This window comes from Salmo salar, chromosome ssa16 (assembly GCF_905237065.1).
Source record: "Salmo salar chromosome ssa16, Ssal_v3.1, whole genome shotgun sequence".
Classification (NCBI taxonomy): Eukaryota; Metazoa; Chordata; class Actinopteri; order Salmoniformes; family Salmonidae; genus Salmo; species Salmo salar.
The window spans coordinates 84,103,271-84,127,800 of NC_059457.1; the positions used below are offsets into that span (position 1 = coordinate 84,103,271).

At 44.6% G+C, this 24,530-nt stretch overlaps 1 protein-coding gene and 1 long non-coding RNA gene across 9 annotated transcripts in view; one reads left to right on the plus strand and one right to left on the minus strand.

Annotated features, from left to right (window-relative positions):
- Window positions 1–2,697, minus strand: part of LOC123727909 (uncharacterized) — a 42,130-nt gene extending 39,433 nt beyond the window's left edge. Inside the window, exon 1 of the long non-coding RNA XR_006759864.1 lies at window positions 2,438–2,697. This is a non-coding gene — a long non-coding RNA (uncharacterized lncRNA). The remainder of the gene's footprint in view (window positions 1–2,437) is intronic.
- dmd (dystrophin) overlaps window positions 1–24,530 on the plus strand; it is a 390,547-nt gene that overhangs the window by 161,422 nt on the left and 204,595 nt on the right. For all 8 annotated transcript variants that reach the window (XM_045698261.1, XM_045698256.1, XM_045698253.1 and 5 more), the window contains 9 exons: window positions 2,014–2,195; window positions 6,867–7,017; window positions 7,258–7,377; window positions 10,304–10,405; window positions 13,756–13,863; window positions 14,172–14,351; window positions 21,395–21,576; window positions 22,435–22,558; window positions 22,999–23,086. In XM_045698261.1, coding sequence (XP_045554217.1) covers window positions 2,014–2,195; window positions 6,867–7,017; window positions 7,258–7,377; window positions 10,304–10,405; window positions 13,756–13,863; window positions 14,172–14,351; window positions 21,395–21,576; window positions 22,435–22,558; window positions 22,999–23,086 — 1,237 coding nt within the window. The remainder of the gene's footprint in view (window positions 1–2,013; window positions 2,196–6,866; window positions 7,018–7,257; window positions 7,378–10,303; window positions 10,406–13,755; window positions 13,864–14,171; window positions 14,352–21,394; window positions 21,577–22,434; window positions 22,559–22,998; window positions 23,087–24,530) is intronic.

The following is a 24,530-nucleotide window of genomic DNA, read 5'->3' on the forward strand; positions in this document are numbered from 1 at the left end:
CATATAACACACGAGGTAGGGATACTCCAGAGGAGATATATACCATATAACACACGAGGTAGGGACACTCCAGAGGGGATATATTCCATATAACACACGAGGTTAGGACACCCCAGAGGGGATATATACCATATAACACACGAGGTAGGGACACTCCAGAGGGGATATATACCATATAACACACGAGGTAGGGTCTCTCCAGAGGGGATATATACCATATAACACACGGGGTAGGGTTCCTCCAGAGGGGATATATACCATATAACACACGAGGTAGGGACACTCCACAGGAGATATATACCATATAACACACGGGGTAGGGCCACTCCAGAGGGGATATATACCATATAATACACGGGGTAGGATACCTCCAGAGGGGATATATACCATATAACACACGAGGTAGGAGAACTCCAGAGGGGATATATACCATATAACACACGAGGTAGGGACGCCCAGAGGGGATATATACCATATAACACACGAGGTAGAGACGCCCAGAGGGGATATATACCATATAACACACGAGGTAGGGACGCCCAGAGGGGATATATACCATATAACACACAAGGTAGGGCCACTCCAGAGGGGATATATACCACATAACACACGAGGTAGGGACACCCCAGAGGGGATATATACCATATAACACACGAGGTACTGTAGGGTTTCAAGTTCAAAACTTTCAGAACTTCATTGTGCATTATTGTCATGCTTTATCATGCTTTATCATGCTTTATCATGCTTTATCATGCTTTATCATGCTTTATCATGCTTTATCATCCTTTATCATGCTTTATCATGCTTTATCATCCTTTATCATGCTTTATCATGCTTTATCATCCTTTGTCATGCTTTATCATGCTTTATCATACTTTATCATGCTTTATCATGCTTTATCATCCTTTGTCATGCTTTATCATGCTTTATCATACTTTATCATGCTTTATCATGCTTTATCATCCTTTGTCATGCTTTATCATGCTTTATCATACTTTATCATGCTTTATCATGCTTTATCATCCTTTGTCATGCTTTATCATGCTTTATCATACTTTATCATGCTTTATCATGCTTTATCATCCTTTATCATGCTTTATCATCCTTTGTCATGCTGTCTGCTGTTTTATTTTGTACCCATCTACCAATAGGTGCCCTTCTTTGTGAGGCATTGGATAACCTCCCTGGTATTTGTGGTTGAATCTGTGTTTGAAATGCACTGCTCTACTGAGGGACCTTACAGATAATTGTATGTGTGGGGTACAGAGATGAGGAAGTCATTAAAAAAATCATGTTAAACACTGTAATTGCACACAGAGTCCATGCAACTTATTATGTGACTTGTTAAGCACATTTTTTACTCCTGAACTTATTTAGTCTTGCCATCACGAAGGGGTTGAATACTTATTGACTCAAGACATTTCAGCTTTTCATTTTTAATTAATTTGGTAAAAAAAATCAAAAACATAATTCCACTTTGACATTATGGGGTATTGTGTGTAAGCCAGTGACAAAACCTCTCAATTGAATCAATTTTAACTTCAGGCTGTAAAACAACAAAATGTGTAAAAAGTCCAAGGGTAGTTTAGTTTATAATAATGAATTACAACACAATGAAAGAAGAAAGGAAAGATGAAGGGAATATCTGTTCAGGTAGAAAACCTGACTCTGTGTTTTCCCCCGGTGTTCATTATATACTATAACATATACTGGGTGTGTTTGTGTGTGTGTGTGTGTGTGTGTGTGTGTGTGTGTGTGTGTGTGTGTGTGTGTGTGTGTGTGTGTGTGTGTGTGTGTGTGTGTGTGTGTGTGTGTGTGTGTGTGTGTGTGTGTGTCTGTGTGTGTCTGTGTGTTCCTGTGTCTATGTGTGTGTCTGTGTATTCCTGTGTCTATGTGTGTGTCTGTGTATTCCTGTGTCTATGTGTGTGTGTCCCCCTGTGTCTGTGTGTGTGTCCCTGTGTCTGTGTGTGTGCCCCTGTGTCTGTGTGTGTGTCCCTGTGTGTGTTCTCTCAGGGCTACATGGTGGAGCTGACGTCACACCAGGGTAGTGTGGGCAGGGTGCTGCGTGCCGGCAGTGCCCTGCTGGGTGAGGGCCATTTAACGGAGGAGGAGGAGAAAGAGGTCAGGGAGCAGATCAACCTCCTCAACTCCCGCTGGGAACACCTCAGAGTGGCTAGCATGGAGAAACAGAGCAGGTAGGACACACACACACATGGATGGACACACACACACACACACGCACGCACGCACGCGCACACACACACACACACACGCACGCACGCACGCACGCACGCACGCACACACACACACACACACACACACACACACACACACACACACACACACACACACACACACACACACACACACACACACACACACACACACAGACAGGCAGACAACCTATGGACCATACCAACATTAGGGTGATTATTACCTGCCTCCGTCTTGGAAATCTCTGCTGGTAATGTCTGCTGGTAATGTCTGCTGGTAATCTCTGCTGGTAATGTCTGCTCGTAATTTCTGCTGGTAATGTCTGCTGGAAATCTCTGCTGGAAATCTCTGCTGGTAATCTCTGCTGGTAATGTCTGCTGGTAATGTCTGCTGGTAATCTCTGCTGGTAATGTCTGCTGGTAATGTCTGCTGGTAATCTCTGCTGGTAATCTCTGCTGGTAATCAGTGAGAACATGTGTTAAGGAATTCATCAACCAGAGAAGCCAATGCATTATTCCGGGGAGGCCCCAGTCACAGAGACCACTCCATCACTTCCTAACCCCTGATCCCTCCATAATGACTCCACACATGCACAGGGTTGGGGAATAAAAGATTACATGTAACAGATTACAAAAACACGGTAACTGTAATCTGTTACGCTACTAACTAAAATATTGTAATCGGATTACAGATACTTTTGTAAGAACTAGATGATTACTTCTCAGATTACTTTTAAATTCAAAAAGGATGTTTGTGAAACAATTCTTTATGACAGCTTTCTGTTTTCTTAATGACATTCAAATCAGCATTGAAAAAGGCGATATTGTTCAATTGATAATACACTGCTAAAAAAAATAAAGGGAACACTAAAATAACACATCCTAGATCTGAATGAAATAAATAATCTTATTAAATACTTTTTTCTTTACATAGTTGAATGTGCTGACAACAAAATCACACAAAAATAATCAATGGAAATCCAATTGATCAACCCATGGAGGTCTGGATTTGGAGTCACACTCAAAATTAAAGTGGAAAACCACACTACAGGCTGATCCAACTTTGATGTAATGTCCTTAAAACAAGTCAAAATGAGGCTCAGTAGTGTGTGTGCCCTCCACGTGCCTGTATGACCTCCCTACAACGCCTGGGCATGCTCCTGATGAGGTGGCGGATGGTCTCCTGAGGGATCTCCTCCCAGACCTGGACTAAAGCGTCCGCCAACTCCTGGACAGTCTGTGGTGCAACGTGGCGTTGGTGGATGGAGCGAGACATGATGTCCCAGATGTGCTCAATTGGATTCAGGTCTGGGGAACGGGCGGGCCAGTCCATAGCATCAATGCCTTCCTCTTGCAGGAACTGCTGACACACTCCAGCCACATGAGGTCTAGCATTGTCTTGCATTAGGAGGAACCCAGGGCCAACCGCACCAGCATATGGTCTCACAAGGGGTCTGAGGATCTCATCTCGGTACCTAATGGCAGTCAGGCTACCTCTGGCGAGCACATGGAGGGCTGTGCGGCCCCCCCAAAGAAATGCCACCCCACACCATGACTGACCCACCGCCAAACCGGTCATGCTGGAGGATGTTGCAGGCAGCAGAACGTTCTCCACGGCGTCTCCAGACTCTGTCACGTCTGTCACGTGCTCAGTGTGAACCTGCTTTCATCTGTGAAGAGCACAGGGCGCCAGTGGCGAATTTGCCAATCTTGGTGTTCTCTGGCAAATGCCAAACGTCCTGCACGGTGTTGGGCTGTAAGCACAACCCCCACCTGTGGACGTCGGGCCCTCATACCACCCTCATGGAGTCTGTTTCTGACCGTTTGAGCAGACACATGCACATTTGTGGCCTGCTGGAGGTCATTTTGCAGGGCTCTGGCAGTGCTTCTCCTGCTCCTCCTTGCACAAAGGCGGAGGTAGCGGTCCTGCTGCTGGTTTGTTGCCCTCCTACGGCCTCCTCCACGTCTCCTGATGTACTGGCCTGTCTCTTGGTAGCGCCTCCATGCTCTGGACACTACGCTGACAGACACAGCAAACCTTCTTGCCACAGCTCGCATTGATGTACCATCCTAGATGAGCTGCACTACCTGAGCCACTTGTGTGGGTTGTAGACTCCGTCTCATGCTACCACTAGAGTGAAAGCACCGCCAGCATTCAAAAGCGACCAAAACATCAGCCAGGAAGCATAGGAACTGAGAAGTGGTCTGTGGTTACCACCTGCAGAACCACTCCTTTATTGGGGGTGTCTTGCTAATTGCCTATAATTTCCACCTGTTGTCTATTCCATTTGCACAACAGCATGTGAAATTTATTGTCAATCAGTGTTGCTTCCTAAGTGGACAGTTTGATTTCACAGAAGTGTGATTGACCTGGAGTTACATTGTGTTGTTTAAGTGTTCCCTTTATTTTTTTGAGCAGTATATAAATGTTTGTCTTCTTTTAATGCCTCTTGAGGGGAAAGTAATCTAAAAGTAACTGAATGTAATCAGATTATGTTACTGAGTTTGTTTAATCCAAAAATTACGTTACTGATTACAATTTTGGACCGGTAACTACTAGCTGTAACAGATTACATTTAGAAAGTAACCTACTCAACCCTGCACATACTGTACGCAGACACACAGGCAGGCACACACACACAGGCAGGCACACACACACAAATCAAAATCAAATCAAATTTTATTTGTCACATACACATGGTTAGCAGATGTTAATGCGAGAGTAGCAAAATGCTTGTGCTTCTAGTTCCGACCGTGCAGTAATATCTAACAAGTAATCTAACAATTGCACAACAACTACCTTATACACACAATTGTAAAGGAATGAATAAGAATATGTACATATAAATATATGGATGAGCGATGGCCGAGTAGCATAGGCAAGATGCAGTAGATGGTATAGAGTACAGTATATACAGATGAGTAATATAGGGTATGTAAACATATAAAGTGGCATTGTTTAAAGTGACTAGTTATACATTTATTACATCCAATTTTGAATTATTAAAGTGGCTAGAGATTTGAGTCAGTATGTTGGCAGTAGCCACTCAATGTTAGTGATGGCTGTTTTACAGTCTGATGGCCTTGAGATAGAAGCTGTTTTTCAGTCTCTCGGTCCCAGTTTTGATGCACCTGTACTGACCTCGCCTTCTGGATGATAGTGGGGTGAACAGGCAGTGGCTCGGGTGGTTGTTGTCCTTGATGATCTTTTTGGCCTTCCTGTAACATCGGGTGGTGTAGGTGTCCTGGAAGGCAGGTATTTTGCCCCCGGTGATGCGTTGGGCAGACCCCACCACCCTCTGGAGAGCCCTACGGTTGTGGGCGGAGAAGTTGCCGTACCAAGCGGTGATACAGCCCGACAGGATGCTCTCGATTGTGCGACAGGATGCTCTCGATTGTGCGACAGGATGCTCTCGATTGGGAACACACACACAGACTTGTGCATGCACCCACCCACACACACAAGCAGACACACAAGCACACACACACATACACACACGTACACACATTTGCATGCACCCACACAAGCACACACATGCACACAAGCGCGCACACACAAGCGCGCACACACACACACACACACACACACACACACACACACACACACACACACACACACACACACACACACACACACACACACACACACACACACACACAAACAAACACTAATTCCTCTGAAAGCCAGCCTGTCTCTCTGGGTGAGAAATATGTCTCTCTGTCCTTGAAGGTAATATTATGTTTTGAATAGGCCTCAGCTGCAGCTCTCTATGAGGTGTCTAGTTAGGATCTAGCTGTACTCAACAGCCCCCTGCCCTCTTTGCTCAGTCTCTCCTCTCCTCCTCCCCCTCCTCTTCTCTCCTCCTCTCCTTCCTCTCTCCTCCTTCCTCACTTCCCCTCTACACTCCCCCTCTCTTCTCATCTCCTCCTCTCCTCCTCTCTACCTCTCCTCCTCCCTCTCTTCTCTTCTCTTCTCCTCTTCTCCTTTCCTCCTCTCTTCTCTTCTCTTCTCTCCTCCCTCTCTTCGCTCCTCCTCTCCTCTTCTCCTCCCCTCCTCTCCTTTCCTCCTCCCCTCCTCTCCTTTCCTCCTCTCCTCCTCTCCTCCTCCCTCTCTTCTCCTCTCCTCCTCCCCCCTCTCTTTTCCTCTCCTCTCCTCTACTCCTCTCCTTCCCTCTGCTCTTCTTCTCTTCTCTCCTCTCCTTCTCCCTCTCTTCGCTCCTCTTTTTCTCTCCTCTCCTCTTTTCCTCTCCTCCCCTCCTCTCCTCTCCTCCTCCCTCTCTTCGCTTCTCCTCTTCTTTTCTCCTCCTCTCCTCTCCTCTCCTCTCCTCTCCTCTCCTCTCCTCTCCTCTCCTCTCCTCTCCTCTCCTCTCCTCTCCTCTCCTCTCCTCTCCTCTCCTCTCCTCTCCTCTCCTCTCCTCTCCTCTCCTCTCCTCTCCTCTCCTCTCCTCTCCTTCTCCCTCTCTTCGTTCCTCCTTTTCTCTCCTCTCCTCTTCTCCTCTCGTCCTCTCCTCCTCTCCTCCCCTCCTCCCTCGCTTCTCCTCTCCTCCTCCTCCCTCTCTTTTCCTCACCTCTCCTCTCCTCCTCTCCGTCCCTCTGCTCTTCTCCCCTCTCCTCTCCTCTCCTCTCCTCTCTCCTCTCATCCTCCTCCCCCAGACTCCACGAGGTGTTGATGGACCTTCAGCACCAGCAGTTGAAGCAGCTCACTGATTGGTTGGAGCTGACAGAGGGGCGGATCAAGCGGATGGGGGCTCAGCCTATGGGGCCAGACCTGGAGGATGTTAAACACCAAGTTGAGGACCACAAAGTAGGTCACCTACTATCTAGCTACCTGCAGGGCTGGGGTCCTTTCAGGGTTATGTTCATTACAGCACATCCTAGTGAAATAATCATGGACATTTACTATTAGATCACTTCAGATAGTGTCTTTCCATTTCCTTCCACTTTGGGCCATTTCCTTCCATTTTGGGCCATTTCCTTCCATTTTGGGCCATTTCCTTCCATTTTGTCCCTACTAGACTCGACCCAATTATCATGTCTGTTGTAGCTGTTGCAGGAGGACCTAGAGTTGGAGCAGGTGCGTGTCAACTCTCTGACACACATGGTGGTGGTGGTGGATGAGAACAGTGGAGACAGCGCCACCGCTGCCCTGGAGGAGAAACTACAGGTGAGACAGGCAGGAGACACACACACACACACACACACACACACACACACACACACACACACACACACACACACACACACACACACACACACACACACACACAAAACAGAAACAGAGTAATCATGCATAAGTTGTGTGTTCTTATACACTGTCTCATACACTATCTAGTACACTGTCAAGTACAATGTCTAATACACTATCTAGTACACTGTCTAGTACAATGTCTAGTACAATGTCTAATACACTGTCTAGTACACTGTCTAATACACTGTCTAGTACAATGTCTAGTACACTGTCTAATACACTGTCTAGTACACTGTCTAGTACACTGTCTAGTACACTGTCTAATACACTGTCTAATACACTGTCTAGTACACTGTCTAGTACACTGTCTAATACACTGTCTAGTACACTGTCTAGTACACTGTCTAGTACACTGTCTAGTACACTGTCTAATACACTGTCTAGTACACTGTCTAGTACACTGTCTAATACACTGTCTAGTACACTGTCTAGTACACTGTCTAGTACACTGTCTAAAACACTGTCGGCTGATGTTCTCCCTTAGTGGAAGAGAGAAGAGAAACCCATTCGGGTAGAACGTAGTATTTGTGTGTAAATAGATTGGATGGTAAATAATGAGTGTTCTCTGGTGATTAACCATGTCTAGCAGTTATCGGTCCAGGAACTCAGGATTCTGCTCTGCATATATATATATATATACTGCTCAAAAAAATAAAGGGAACACTTAAACAACACAATGTAACTCCAAGTCAATCACACTTCTGTGAAATCAAACTGTCCACTTAGGAAGCAACACTGATTGACAATAAATTGCACATGCTGTTGTGCAAATGGAATAGACAACAGGTGGAAATTATAGGCAATTAGCAAGACACCCCCAATAAAGGAGTGGTTCTGCAGGTGGGGACCACAGACCACTTCTCAGTTCCTTCCTATGCTTCCTGGCTGATGTTTTGGTCACTTTTGAATGCTGGCGGTGCTTTCACTCTAGTGGTAGCATGAGACGGAGTCTACAACCCACACAAGTGGCTCAGGTAGTGCAGCTCATCCAGGATGGCACATCAATGCGAGTTGTGGCAAGAAGGTTTGCTGTGTCTGTCAGCGTAGTGTCCAGAGCATGGAGGCGCTACCAGGAGACAGGCCAGTACATCAGGAGACGTGGAGGAGGCCGTAGGAGGGCAACAACCCAGCAGCAGGACCGCTACCTCCGCCTTTGTGCAAGGAGGAGCAGGAGAAGCACTGCCAGAGCCCTGCAAAATGACCTCCAGCAGGCTACAAAGGTGCATGTGTCTGCTCAAACGGTCAGAAACAGACTCCATGAGGGTGGTATGAGGGCCCGACGTCCACAGGTGGGGGTTGTGCTTACAGCCCAACACCGTGCAGGACGTTTGGCATTTGCCAGAGAACACCAAGATTGGCAAATTCGCTACTGGCGCCCTGTGCTCTTCACAGATGAAAGCAGGTTCTCACTGAGCACGTGACAGACGTGACAGAGTCTGGAGATGCCGTGGAGAACGCTCTGCTGACTGCAACATCCTCCAGCATGACCGGTTTGGCGGTGGGTCAGTGCTCCTCCTGCTCCTCCTTGCACAAAGGCGGAGGTAGCGGTCCTGCTGCTGGGTTGTTGCCCTCCTACGGCCTCCTCCACGTCTCCTGATGTACTGGCCTGTCTCCTGGTAGCGCCTCCATGCTCTGGACACTACGCTGATAGACACAGCAAAGCTTCTTGCCACAGCTCGCATTGATGTGCCATCCTGGATGAGCTGCACTACCTGAGCCACTTGTGTGGGTAGTAGACTCTGTCTCATGCTACCACTAGAGTGAAAGCACCGCCAGCATTCAAAAGTGACCAAAACATCAGCCAGGAAGCATAGGAACTGAGAAGTGGTCTGTGGTTACCACCTGCAGTACCACTCCTTTATTGGGGGTGTCTTGCTAATTGCCTATAATTTCCACCTGTTGTCTATTCTATTTGCACAACAGCATGTGAAATTTATTGTCAATCAGTGTTGCTTCCTAAGTGGACAGTTTGATTTCACAGAAGTGTGATTGACTTGGAGTTACATTGTGTTGTTTAAGTGTTCCCTTTATTTTTTTGAGCAGTATATATATATATATATAGAGAGAGAGAGAGAGAGAGAGAGAGAGAGAGAGAGAGAGAGAGAGAGAGAGAGAGAGAGAGAGAGAGAGAGAGAGAGAGAGAGAGAGAGAGAGAGAGAGAGAGAGAGAGAGAGAGAGAGAGAGAGAGAGAGAGAGAGAGAGAGAGAGAGAGAGAGAGAGAGAGAGAGAGAGAGAGAGAGAGAGAGAGAGAGAGAAAAGGGGAAATTGCTTTGTTAGATAGTTTATTTGTCTCTTGTATGTGGTAATTAGGAGATAATGGGAGAAGATGCCGTAGTCTTGTCAGTATGAATCATAATAGAGATACAGTCTAATGCAGAGTGGTTGTTGTTGTTTAGTGTTTAGAAAGATGGAGCGATACGATATGGCACCAAACAACCAAACCTGTTTTAACTGCAGCTATAAGAAACAGAGGACAAACATACATTCTGAAAGGCTGACCTTTACATGTCTTCTATTGACAAACCGGGTGGAGAGGTGGCCAGTGGAGTTCAACCTGTGGAGTTCAGTAGAATGTTTTGTAGAAACCGGGTGGAGAGGTGGCCAGTGGAGTTCAACCTGTGTAGTTCAGTAGAATGTTTTGTAGAAACCGGGTGGAGAGGTGGCCAGTGGAGTTCAACCTGTGTTCAACCGGTGGAGAGGTGGCCAGTGGAGTTTAACCTGTGGAGTTCAGTAGAATGTCCTGTAGAAACCGGGTGGAGAGGTGGCCAGTGGAGTTCAACCTGTGGAGTTCAGTAGAAAAAAAACAACCCCTCTTTTCTAACGTGTGTGTTCTTCCTTTCAGCACCTGGGAGACCGGTGGGCAGCCATCTGTAAGTGGACAGAGGAGCATTGGGTTCTGCTACAGGAGATCCTGCTCCAGTGGCAACACTTCACTGAGGAACAGGTAACGACATAGAAACAGAATAGAACACATAGACAAGACATCCCCGTTCAAGGTAATGTTCAGACAAAGGGTGGATGGGCGGCCATGTTGGTCCGTAGAGAGCTAACAGGCTAGTGTAGTGTAGAGAGCTAACAGGCTAGTGTAGTGTAGTGAGCTAACAGGCTAGTGTTGTGTAGAGAGCTAACAGGCTAGTGTTGAGTAGAGAGCTAACAGGCTAGTGTTGAGTAGAGAGCTAACAGGCTAGTGTTGTGTAGAGAGCTAACAGGCTAGTGTTGTGTAGAGAGCTAACAGGCTAGTGTTGAGTAGAGAGCTAACAGGCTAGTGTTGAGTAGAGAGCTAACAGGTTAGTGTTGTGTAGAGAGCTAACAGGCTAGTGTTGAGTAGAAAGCTAACAGGCTAGTGTTGAGTAGAGAGCTAACAGGCTAGTGTAGTGTAGAGAGCTAACAGGCTAGTGTAGTGTAGAGAGCTAACAGGCTAGTGTTGTGTAGAGAGCTAACAGGCTAGTGTTGTGTAGAGAGCTAACAGGCTAGTGTTGTGTAGAGAGCTAACGGGCTAGTGTTGTGTAGAGAGCTAACAGGATAGTGTTGTGTAGAGAGCTAACAGGCTAGTGTTGTGTAGAGAGCTAACAGGCTAGTGTTGTGTAGAGAGCTAACAGGCTAGTGTTGTGTAGAGAGCTAACAGGCTAGTGTTGTGTAGAGAGCTAACAGGCTAGTGTAGAGAGCTAACAGGCTAGTGTAGAGAGCTAACAGGCTAGTGTTGAGTAGAGAGCTAACAGGCTAATGTTGTGTAGAGAGCTAACAGGCTGGTGTTGTGTAGAGAGCTAACAGGCTAGTGTTGAGTAGAGAGCTAACAGGCTAGTGTTGAGTAGAGAGCTAACAGGCTAGTGTTGTGTAGAGAGCTAACAGGCTAGTGTTGTGTAGAGAGCTAACAGGCTAGTGTTGAGTAGAGAGCTAACAGGCTAGTGTTGAGTAGAGAGCTAACAGGTTAGTGTTGTGTAGAGAGCTAACAGGCTAGTGTTGAGTAGAAAGCTAACAGGCTAGTGTTGAGTAGAGAGCTAACAGGCTAGTGTAGTGTAGAGAGCTAACAGGCTAGTGTAGTGTAGAGAGCTAACAGGCTAGTGTTGTGTAGAGAGCTAACAGGCTAGTGTTGTGTAGAGAGCTAACAGGCTAGTGTTGTGTAGAGAGCTAACGGGCTAGTGTTGTGTAGAGAGCTAACGGGCTAGTGTTGTGTAGAGAGCTAACAGGCTAGTGTAGTGTAGAGAGCTAACGGGCTAGTGTTGTGTAGAGAGCTAACAGGCTAGTGTTGTGTAGAGAGCTAACAGGCTAGTGTTGTGTAGAGAGCTAACAGGCTAGTGTTGTGTAGAGAGCTAACAGGCTAGTGTTGTGTAGAGAGCTAACAGGCTAGTGTTGTGTAGAGAGCTAACAGGCTAGTGTTGTGTAGAGAGCTAACAGGCTAGTGTTGTGTAGAGAGCTAACGGGCTAGTGTTGTGTAGAGAGCTAACAGGCTAGTGTAGTGTAGAGAGCTAACAGGCTAGTGTAGTGTAGAGAGCTAACGGGCTAGTGTTGTGTAGAGAGCTAACAGGCTAGTGTTGTGTAGAGAGCTAACAGGCTAGTGTTGTGTAGAGAGCTAACAGGATAGTGTTGTGTAGAGAGCTAACAGGCTAGTGTTGTGTAGAGAGCTAACAGGCTAGTGTTGTGTAGAGAGCTAACAGGCTAGTGTTGTGTAGAGAGCTAACGGGCTAGTGTTGTGTAGAGAGCTAACAGGCTAGTGTAGTGTAGAGAGCTAACAGGCTAGTGTAGTGTAGAGAGCTAACGGGCTAGTGTTGTGTAGAGAGCTAACAGGCTAGTGTAGTGTAGAGAGCTAACAGGCTAGTGTAGTGTAGAGAGCTAACAGGCTAGTGTTGTGTAGAGAGCTAACAGGCTAGTGTTGTGTAGAGAGCTAACAGGATAGTGTTGTGTAGAGAGCTAACAGGCTAGTGTTGTGTAGAGAGCTAACAGGCTAGTGTTGTGTAGAGAGCTAACAGGCTAGTGTTGTGTAGAGAGCTAACAGGCTAGTGTTGTGTAGAGAGCTAACAGGCTAGTGTAGAGAGCTAACAGGCTAGTGTAGAGAGCTAACAGGCTAGTGTAGAGAGCTAACAGGCTAGTGTAGAGAGCTAACAGGCTAATGTTGTGTAGAGAGCTAACAGGCTGGTGTTGTGTAGAGAGCTAACAGGCTAGTGTTGTGTAGAGAGCTAACAGGCTAGTGTTGTGTAGAGAGCTAACAGGCTAGTGTTGTGTAGAGAGCTAACAGGCTAGTGTTGTGTAGAGAGCTAACAGGCTAGTGTTGTGTAGAGAGCTAACAGGCTAGTGTTGTGTAGAGAGCTAACAGGCTAGTGTTGTGTAGAGAGCTAACAGGCTAGTGTAGAGAGCTAACAGGCTAGTGTAGAGAGCTAACAGGCTAATGTTGTGTAGAGAGCTAACAGGCTGGTGTTGTGTAGAGAGCTAACAGGCTAGTGTTGTGTAGAGAGCTAACAGGCTAGTGTTGTGTAGAGAGCTAACAGGCTAGTGTTGTGTAGAGAGCTAACAGGCTAGTGTTGAGTAGAGAGCTAACAGGCTAGTGTTGTGTAGAGAGCTAACAGGCTAGTGTTGTGTAGAGAGCTAACAGGCTAGTGTAGGGTAGAGAGCTAACAGGCTAGTGTTGTGTAGAGAGCTAACAGGCTAGTGTTGTGTAGAGAGCTAACAGGCTAGTGTTGTGTAGAGAGCTAACAGGCTAGTGTTGTGTAGAGAGCTAACAGGCTAGTGTTGTGTAGAGAGCTAACAGGCTAGTGTTGTGTAGAGAGCTAACAGGCTAGTGTAGTGTAGAGAGCTAACAGGCTAGTGTTGCGAGTCAGACCTATCTGGCCAAAAGGAGACTACACACAGGCCTCTGGAACAGACTGAGGTTCTTCTATGTTCAGAGGTTCAAACTCTTCTTAATGTCTTCTTACATCTCTGAGATCAATCTTACAGAGCAGTCAGGTTCCCCACCTTGTTGCTTTAACCTCTCTGATGATGTCAGATCAGAGGTCAGATCACCTTGAACAGGGTGGAATTGCTGGATACAAGTTTGATGAATTACAACAGCACCTCTCCCTTCACCTATCTGCCCTTATTCACCTCATCTCTCCTTTCTCTCTCTCTCTCTCTCTCTCTGTGTCTCTGTCTCTGTGTCTCTCTCTCTCTCTCTCTGTGTCTCTGTCTCTGTCTCTCTCTCTCTCTGTGTGTCTCTGTCTCTCTCTCTCTCTCTCTCTCTCTGTCTCTCTCTGTCTCTCTCTCTGTCTCTCTCTGTCTCTGTGTGTCTCTCTGTCTGTCTTTGTATCTCTCTCTCTGCAGTGTTCGTTTGACTCATGGTTGACTCAGAAGGAGAAGTTGGTTCTGTCCATCCAGAGCAGTGGCATCAAGGAGCAGAGTGACATGGTGGCCAACCTGAGAAGACTAGCGGTGAGTGACAGCTCCTTTATCCAATCACCTTAGGAAGCTAGCAGTGAGGACGGGTCTTAGACGAACCTGAGCTAATGATCTCAGGAAGCTTGTGGTGAGTGGCAGCTCCCTTAGCCAATGACTTCAGGAGGTTAGTGGTTAGTGACAGCTCCTATCAGAACTTTAGGTGGAAACATTTGATTATGTCCATCAGCCAGGTTCCCTTGATAAAGGTTCAACAGAAACATTTTTGTGTGTGTGTGTGTGTGTGTGTGTGTGTGTGTGTGTGTGTGTGTGTGTGTGTGTGTGTGTGTGTGTGTGTGTGTCAGACGGTGAAGGGTGACCTGGAGATGAAGAGACCGACCATGGACAAGCTGTGTTCTCTGTGTCAGGACCTCGTTTCCTCAGTGAAGAACAAAGAGGTGGCTCATAAGCTGGAGGCCAGGCTGGAGAGCTTCGCCCAACGCTGGGACAAACTGGTGCAGAGCCTGGATAGGAGCAGCTCACAGGTACCTAACCTCTCTACCGATCTGTCTTTCTCTTTCTATCTCTCACTACCACTCTATCTGTCAGTCACTTCCGTCTCTGTCTCTCTTTCTCTTCAGCTCAACCACTTTCTCTGTCTCTCTCTGTCTTTGTATTTCTCCCCCCTTTCTTTTCTCTCTCTCTCTCTCTCTCTCTCTCTCTCTCTCTCTCTCTCTCTCTCTCTCTCTCTCTCTCTCCAACTATCTATTTTCCCCTTTCTGTCTCTCTCTCCAGGTCCATTATAATCATATGTCTCTCTCTCCAGGTCCATTATAATCATATGTCTCTCTCTCCAGGCCCATTATAATCATATGTCTCTCTCTCCAGGTCCATTATAATCATATGTCTCTCTCTCTCCAGGCCCATTATAATCATATGTCTCTCTCTTCAGGTCCATTATAATCATATGTCTCTCTCTCCAGGCCCATTATAATCATATGTCTCTCTCTCTCCAGGTCCATTATAATCATATGTCTCTCTCTCCAGGTCCATTATAATCATATGTCTCTCTCTCTTCAGGTCCATTATAATCATATGTCTCTCTCTTCAGGTCCATTATAATCATATGTCTCTCTCTCCAGGCCCATTATAATCATATGTCTCTCTCTCTTCAGGTCCATTATAATCATATGTCTCTCTCTCTCCAGGCCCATTATAATCATATGTCTCTCTCTCTCCAGGTCCATTATAATCATATGTCTCTCTCTCTCCAGGTCCATTATAATCATATGTCTCTCTCTCCAGGCCCATTATAATCATATGTCTCTCTCTCTCCAGGTCCATTATAATCATATGTCTCTCTCTCCAGGTCCATTATAATCATATGTCTCTCTCTCCAGGCCCATTATAATCATATGTCTCTCTCTCTCCAGGCCCATTATAATCATATGTCTCTCTCTCCAGGTCCATTATAATCATATGTCTCTCTCTCTTCAGCCCATTATAATCATATGTCTCTCTCTCTCCAGGCCCATTATAATCATATGCTCTCTCTCTCCAGGCCCATTATAATCATATGTCTCTCTCTCTCCAGGTCTATTATAATCATATGTCTCTCTCTCTCCAGGTCTATTATAATCATATGTCTCTCTCTCTCCAGGTCCATTATAATCATATGTCTCTCTCTCCAGGCCCATTATAATCATATGTCTCTCTCTCCAGGTCCATTATAATCATATGTCTCTCTCTTCAGGTCCATTATAATCATATGTCTCTCTCTCCAGGTCCATTATAATCATATGTCTCTCTCTCCAGGTCCATTATAATCATATGTCTCTCTCTCCAGGTCCATTATAATCATATGTCTCTCTCTCTCCAGGTCCATTATAATCATATGTCTCTCTCTCCAGGCCCATTATAATCATATGTCTCTCTCTCTCCAGGCCCATTATAATCATATGTCTCTCTCTCTCCAGGTCCATTATAATCATATGTCTCTCTCTCCAGGCCCATTATAATCATATGTCTCTCTCTCCAGGTCCATTATAATCATATGTCTCTCTCTCCAGGTCCATTATAATCATATGTCTCTCTCTCCAGGCCCATTATAATCATATGTCTCTCTCTCTCCAGGTCCATTATAATCATATGTCTCTCTCTCTTCAGCCCATTATAATCATATGTCTCTCTCTCCAGGCCCATTATAATCATATGTCTCTCTCTCCAGGCCCATTATAATCATATGTCTCTCTCTCTCCAGGCCCATTATAATCATATGTCTCTCTCTCCAGGCCCATTATAATCATATGTCTCTCTCTCTTCAGGTCCATTATAATCATATGTCTCTCTCTCCAGGTCCATTATAATCATATGTCTCTCTCTCCAGGCCCATTATAATCATATGTCTCTCTCTCTCCAGGCCCATTATAATCATATGTCTCTCTCTCCAGGCCCATTATAATCATATGTCTCTCTCTTCAGGTCCATTATAATCATATGTCTCTCTCTCCAGGCCCATTATAATCATATTATTTGACCCTAGTTGTAGTGTTGTGTCTTCATGAGCCCAGTGTTAATCAACCACCTCTAGCATCCATCAGCTGTCAGCCAGCTGCTATCTCACATCTCACGGTCGCCATGGCAGCACGACACTCCAATATCACTGTTTGACCAATCTATTAGCCTGTCTGTCATACATCTATTTTGTCCCTGACCATAATGTGTGAGGGCATATTCATATTCAACAAACCAGTTCAAATACTATCTGTCAGTCACATCCGTTTCATCTGTCTCTCTTTCTCTCCATCTCAACCACTTTCTCTGTCTCTCTCTGTGTTTGTATTTCTCTCTCTCTCTCTCTCTCTCTCTCTCTCTCTCTCTCTCTCTCTCTCTCTAACGATCTATTTTCCCCTTTCTGTCTCTCTCTCTCCAGCTATCTATTTCTCCCTTTCTGTCTCTCTCCAGCTATCTATTTCTCCCTTTCTCTCAATTCAATTCAAGGGGCTTTATTGGCATGGGAAACATATGTTAACATTGCCAAAGCAAGTGGAGTAGATAATATACAAAAGTGAAATAAACAATACAAATAAACAGTAAACATTACACTCACAGAAGTTCCAAAAGACTAAAGACATTACAAATGTCATATTATGTCTATATACAGTGTTGTAATGATGTGCAAATGGTTAAAGTACAAAAGGGAAAATAAATAAACATAAATATGGGTTGTATTTACAATGGTGTTTGTTCTTCACTGGTTGACCTTTTCTTGTGGCAACAGGTCACACATCTTGCTGATGTGATGTCACACTGTGGTATTTTACCCAGTAGATATGGGAGTTTATCAAAATTGGGTTTGTTTTCTAATTCTTTGTGGATCTGTGTAATCTGAGGGAAATATGTGTCTCTAATATGGTCATACATTTGGCAGGAGGTTAGGAAGTGCAGCTCAGTTTCCACCTCATTTTGTGGGCAGTGTGCACATAGCCTGTATTCTCTTGAGAGCCAGGTCTGCCTACGGCGGCCTTTCTCAATAGCAAGGCTATGCTCACTGAGTCTGTACATAGTCAAAGCTTTCCTTAAGTTTGGGTCAGTCACAGTGGTCAGGTATTCTGCCACTATGTACTCTCTGTTTAGGGCCAAATAGCATTCTAGTTTGCTCTGTTTTTTTGTTAATTCTTTCCGATGTGTCAAGTAATTATCTTTTTGTTTTCTCATGATTTGGTTGGGTCTAATTGTGTTGCTGTCTGTCTCTCTCTCCAACTATCTATTTCCCCCTTTCTGTCTCTCTCTTCAGCCCATTATAATCATATGTCTCTCTCTTCAGCCCATTATAATCATATGTCTCTCTCTCTCCAGGCCCATTATAATCATATGTCTCTCTCTCCAGGCCCATTATAATCATATGTCTCTCTCTCTTCAGCCCATTATAATCATATGTCTCTCTCTCCAGGCCCATTATAATCATATTATTTGACCCTAGTTGTAGTGTGGTGTCTTCATGAGCCCAGTGTTAATCAACCACCTCTAGCATCCATCAGCTGTCAGCCAGCTGCTATCTCACATCTCACGGTCGCCATGGCAGCACGACACTCCAATATCACTGTTTGACCAATGTGTGAGGGCATATTCATATTCAACAAACCAGACCTGAGTTCAAATACTATTTAAAATAATTTCAAATATGTTATCTGTGCTTGACTGGGCTTGTCTGGCCTTCTGGATCATTAGAATAGTCCCAAACTGGCAAACTTCGCCCATCCGGGACCCATCCAGGCTATAGCAAACACTCAGCGTTCATGAGAGATATATCAAATAGTATTTGAACCCAGGTCTGCCACACACTTTGGTCATGTACAATGGAATTAAAAATGCACTCCATGATCTTAAGCACAACAAATTCTAAACACATAGTTTCAATTGGATTTGTAACATAGCATACGAATTGCAAAAAAAAATATTTTTGCAGGGATGGATGACGTAATACACAATTTGATGACGTAGTACACAATTTGATGACGTAGACAATTTGATGACGTAGTACACAATTTGATGACGTAGTATACAATTTGATGACATAATACACATAATACACAATTTGATGACGTGGTTCACAATTTGACTGGCTGAAATTATAAAGAAAGTGCATCTTTATGCATCTTTATGTACTTGGACAAACACATAAGCAAGCACACGTACAACATGAAAATGTCTATTTCATCACACAGAGGATGTTAAGAGTTATCTGTGTTATCAGAGATAAAGCACTGTTTGGACTCCACACCTCACTGATCAGGGCTTCAGTTTAGTTTCCTAACAACTAAATAGCTCACACTTTATTTCTCTTATTGACCCTACCACACATCCACGAGAGAGTAACAGTTGTAAAATGTGAAAGAACAAATGTATCTAAGTGAAGCTCTTCTTTCTTTCATTTCAATACAGTGTGAAAGGCTCCTCACGTCCAGAGCATTACCTGGACTGAAATAGGTTCTGGTTTCATTTTCAGTGCCGGTACTGTTTATATTTAGGTGCAGGAGCTCCACAATACTTTTGAGCTAATATTCTATAAGAGGAGCAGTAGAACATTTTAGGTGCCGGTAGTCAGCTCTGACCAACTCCTTCCCAAGTCAACCACTGATTACATCACTTTAGGCTTTTAGCTCAGAAAAGAACAACATCAAGTTTATTGAAATAGTTTGTTTACCCCATAAACCTGTGACTATTTTACGTGAAAACGTATATGTTTTTCATAGAGTTACGGAACAGGCAGGGAACAGTCACTAGCATTGTTGAGGAACAGTCACTCTAACATTCATCTAGTTAGGGAACAGTCACTCTAACATTGTTAGTGAACAGTCACTCTAACATTGTTAGTGAACAGTCACTCTACATTGTTAGTGAACAGTCACTCTAACATTGTTAGTGAACAGTCACTAACATTGCTAGGGAACAGTCACTCTAACATTGTTAGTGAACAGTCACTCTAACATTGCTAGGGAACAGTCACTCTAACATTGTTAGTGAACAGTCACTCTAACATTCATCTAGTTAGTCAACAGTCACTCTAACATTGTTAGGTAACAGTCACTCTAACATTGTTATTGAACAGTCACTCTAACATTGTTAGTGAACAGTCACTCTAACATTGCTAGGGAACAGTCACTCTAACATTGTTAGTGAACAGTCACTCTAACATTGTTAGGGAACAGTCACTCTAACATTGTTAGTGAACAGTCACCCTAACATTGCTAGGGAACAGTCACTCTAACATTGCTAGGGAACAGTCACTCTAACATTGCTAGTGAACAGTCACCTAACATTGCTAGGGAACAATCACTCTAACATTGTTAGTGAACAGTCACTCTAACATTGTTAGGGAACAGTCACTCTAACATTGTTAGGGAACAGTCACTCTAACATTGCTAGGGAACAGTCACTCTACATTGCTAGGGAACAGTCACTCTAACATTGTTAGGGAACAGTCACTCTAACATTGTTAGTGAACAGTCACTCTAACATTCATCTAGTTAGGGAACAGTCACTCTAACATTGCTAGGAAACAGTCACTCTAACATTGTTAGGAAACAGTCACTCTAACATTGTTAGGGAACAGTCACTCTAACATTGCTAGGGAACAGTCACTCTAACATTGTTAGGGAACAGTCACTCTAACATTGCTAGGGAACAGTCACTCTAACATTGCTAGGGAACAGTCACTCTAACATTGTTAGGGAACAGTCACTCTAACATTGCTAGGGAACAGTCACTCTAACATTGTTAGGGAACAGTCACTCTAACATTGCTAGGGAACAGTCACTCTAACATTGCTAGGGAACAGTCACTCTAACATTGTTAGTGAACAGTCACTCTAATATTGTTAGTGAACAATCACTCTAACATTGTTAGTGAACAGTCACTCTAATATTGTTAGTGAACAATCACTCTAACATTGTTAGTGAACAGTCACTCTAACATTGCTAGGGAACAGTCACTCTAACATTGCTAGGGAACAATCACTCTAACATTGTTAGTGAACAGTCACTCTAACATTGTTAGTGAACAGTCACTCTAACATTCATCTAGTTAGGGAACAGTCACTCTAACATTGCTAGGAAACAGTCACTCTAACATTGCTAGGTAACAGTCACTCTAACATTGCTAGGGAAAGTCACTCTAACATTAATCTAGTTAGGGAACAGTCACTCTAACATTGTTAGTGAACAGTCACTCTAACATTGTTAGTAAACAGTCACTCTAACATTCATCTAGTTAGGGAACAGTCACTCTAACATTGCTAGGAAACAGTCACTCTAACATTGCTAGGTAACAGTCACTCTAACATTGCTAGGGAAAGTCACTCTAACATTAATCTAGTTAGGGAACAGTCACTAACATTGTTAGTGAACAGTCACTCTAACATTGTTAGTGAACAGTCACTCTAACATTCATCTAGTTAGGGAACAGTCACTCTAACATTGCTAGGAAACAGTCACTCTAACATTGTTAGGAAACAGTCACTCTAACATTGTTAGGGAACAGTCACTCTAACATTGCTAGGGAACAGTCACTCTAACATTGTTACGGAACAGTCACTCTAACATTGCTAGGGAACAGTCACTCTAACATTGCTAGGGAACAGTCACTCTAACATTGTTAGTGAACAGTCACTCTAATATTGTTAGTGAACAATCACTCTAACATTGTTAGTGAACAGTCACTCTAACATTGTTAGTGAACAGTCACTCTAACATTGCTAGGGAACAGTCACTCTAACATTGCTAGGGAACAGTCACTCTAACATTGCTAGTGAACAGTCACTCTAACATTGCTAGGGAACAGTCACTCTGACATTCACTGTCGATCACACGGACGAGAGAAGGTCTCCCAGGCATATTGCTGAACACAAACAATTCTTCACTTTCTTACTTTTAGGATAGAAACAAATCCCTTGGATCTCTGGTGTGTGTTTGTGTCCTGACGTGTCTGTCTGTGTGTGTGAGCTGACACTGATGTTGTGTGTGTTTGTGCCTTGACACTGTGTGTGTGTACCTGCTCTTTGACACGTGTGTGTGTGTCTGTGTTTTAGATCTCTCTGGCTGTAACCACGGTGCAGACCGCGCAGACGAAGCTGACACACTCGGTGACGGCGAGCGTATCCAAGGTGACGACGCGTGAGAAGGTGGTGGTGAAGAATACTAAAGCAGCGCTGCCCTCTCCACCGCCCCAGAAGAAGAGACAGATTGTTGTCGAATCAGAGCTCAGGAAAAGGTGAGGTGGCAGGCTCCTCCAATCACTTTTCTGCAGAATCACCAGGGGGTGTGGCCAAACTGGGGGGTGTAGACGTATTATAGTCTTGGTGACTTTGAGCGATAGCAGGAATTTGATCGTGACTTTGAGCGATAGCAGGAATTTGATCGTGACTTTGAGCGATAGCAGGAATTTGATCGTGACTGAGCGATAGCAGGAATTTGATCGTGACTGAGTGATAGCAGGAATTCGATCGTTGCACATCCTGATTTTATCCTGAGTCTAGTGTGTAGTGTGCCATGCGGGAAATATTCATTATCTGCAACGATTGAATTCCGGGCCTAAAGACAATATTCCAGTTGTCAGCCAGTCTCTGGAGACGTACCAAATGAAACACTATTCACTACATAGTGCAGTAGTTTTGACCAGAGTGCCCCTCTCCCTCTGTACTCAAGCTAGTCTCTCTCTCTTGTCCCTGGCCGGCCTGAGACAGGCTGACTAACAGGTAGGTTTGGATTATGTCTCTAGTCTGAGTCAACCACTATTGAATAGTTCAGTTTCTCAGTTGGTGCTGTGTAACTTAGCGAGAACAGATGAATGCCTTAGATGTTTGGGATGTGATGTGTAGACAGTGTTTGGTACAGTTGTTATAACTGGTCATGTGTGGTCGTGTAGAGCACTGTGAATTAGACAAGAGTGTGTGTCTTCAGGTTTACTAGGAGAATCTTACAGCCATAAAAAAATGGATCACAGAGGAAGACATAGAGGAAGAGGTATATATGCAGGTGTAGTTGGTGAACAGGTTGTCCTAACGTTGTCCTACACCTTGGGAGTGTTATACCAGCGCAGGGATTGACTTTTTGTTCTGTGTGTGTTCAGGTTTGACATGGACTTCACTGAGCTGCACAGTTTCATCACGCGCTCCAAGGCCATCCTACAGAGCCCAGAGTTCTCCATGTCCAGGAAGGAGGGCAGCGTACAGGAGCTCCACGATAAAGTCCTGGTGAGGTCATAGGTCATGCAGCCTTACCCATAATGCACCTCACAATGCAGTGTTACCCAAAATGCACCATACCTCATTACTCAGCCACTACCCCTACACTGTCAGCCAGTCACTATGGCCATGATGTATCACTTTTTCCCTCCCTCTTTGTTTCCCTCTGTTTCTCTATGTCTCCCTCTCTCTCTCTCTCTCTCTCTCTCTCTCTCTCTCTCTCTCTCTCTCTCTCTCTCTCTCGCTCTCGCTCTCGCTCTCTCTCTCTCTCTCTCTCTCTCTCTCTCTCTCTCTCTCTCTCTCTCTCTCTCTCTCTCTCTCTCTCTCTCTCTCTCTCTCTCTCTCTCTCTCTCTCTCTCTGTCTCCCTCTCTCTCTCTCTCTCTCTCTGTCTCTCTCTCTCTCTCTCTCTCTCTCTCTCTCTCTCTCTCTCTCGCTCTCTCTCTCTCAGGCGATAGAGAGGGAGAGGCCAGAGAAGTTACGGAAGCTTCAGGAAGCAACTCGTTCGGCGCAGGCTTTGCTCGATCAGCTGGCGAGCGGTAAATGAAACACACCCACGCCACACACGCACACTGCCACACAGACACCCACCCACCGCCGGCTGTCCCCATGGCAACTCTCCTCTACCTGTCGTCTGTCCCCTCGTCGTTGTTTCCATAGCAACCGTTGTCTCTGCCCTTGTTATGAGACTCCATGGGCGAGGATCCCTGCGTCTCATGTCACCTCCTCTGCTTTCCTCTGTCCTTGTATCATTGTTAACAAGTCATAAAGGATAAACATTGTCTTCCTCCCAAATGGCACTCTATTCCACGTGTAGTGCACTACTTTTGACCAGAGCCCATAGGAGACCTGGTCAAATGTAGTGCACTTCATAGGGAATAGGGTGCCATTTGGGACGCAGTCACTGCATAGCGACCGAGCCTACTGTCTCACCCTGCCTCCGAGTCAGAGGTTCTGAATAGAAGAACACTTGAACCCAACTGGAACACCAAAGGCATCAATGCACTGCTGTGGACAGGGTTTTCACTTTCTCTTGTTGTTGCACTGAAACACTGAAGGTATGGATTTGTATAGAATATTTCAATTCAATCCTGTGTAATGGTGGCGTTTACCTGACAACAGCGTGGTTTAATATGGGCTGTTGTCTTGTAAAGAGGGGCCGCTTATACAAGGATTGATTTCATATGATTGTCTGTGAAAGCTTTGTAGTACTGGGTACTTCAGTCTTCTCTCTGTTGATTACACTGTTATTACCAATGAATGAACAGACCGTTCAGGTTTATTTAGCTCAGATTGTTGACTCCCTAGGGCCCTAGTTATTATGAAGCAGGGGCTTGATAGATAGAGAGACCTTCAGAAAGTATTCACACCCCTTGACTTTTTCCACATTTTGTTGTGTTACAGCCTGAATTTAAAAGTGATTAGATTTAGATTTTGTGTCACTGGTCTACACACAATACCCCATAATGTCAAAGTGTAATTAGGTTTTTAGAAATGTTTACAAATTAATTCAAATGAAAAGCTGTGTATTCAACCCCTTTGTTATGGCAAGCCTAAATAAGTTCTGGAGTAAACATTTGCTTAACAAATCACATAATAAGTTGCATGGACTCTGTGTGCAACAATAGTTTTTAACATGATTTTTGAATGACTTCCTCATCTCTGTACCACACACATACAAGGTCCCTCAGTTGACCAGTGAATTTCAAACACAAATTCAACCACAAAGACCAGGTAGGTTTTCCAATGCCTCGCAAAGAAGGGCACCTATTGGTGGATGAAAAATAAAACAGCAGACATTGAATATCACTTTGAGCATGTTGAAGTTATTGATTACACTTTGCATGGTGTATTGATACACCCAGTCACTACAAAGATACAGGCATCCATCCTAACTCAGTTGCCGGAGATGAAGGAAACCGCTCAGGGATTTCACCATGAGGCCAATGGTGACTTTAAAACAGTTACAGAGTTTAATTGCTG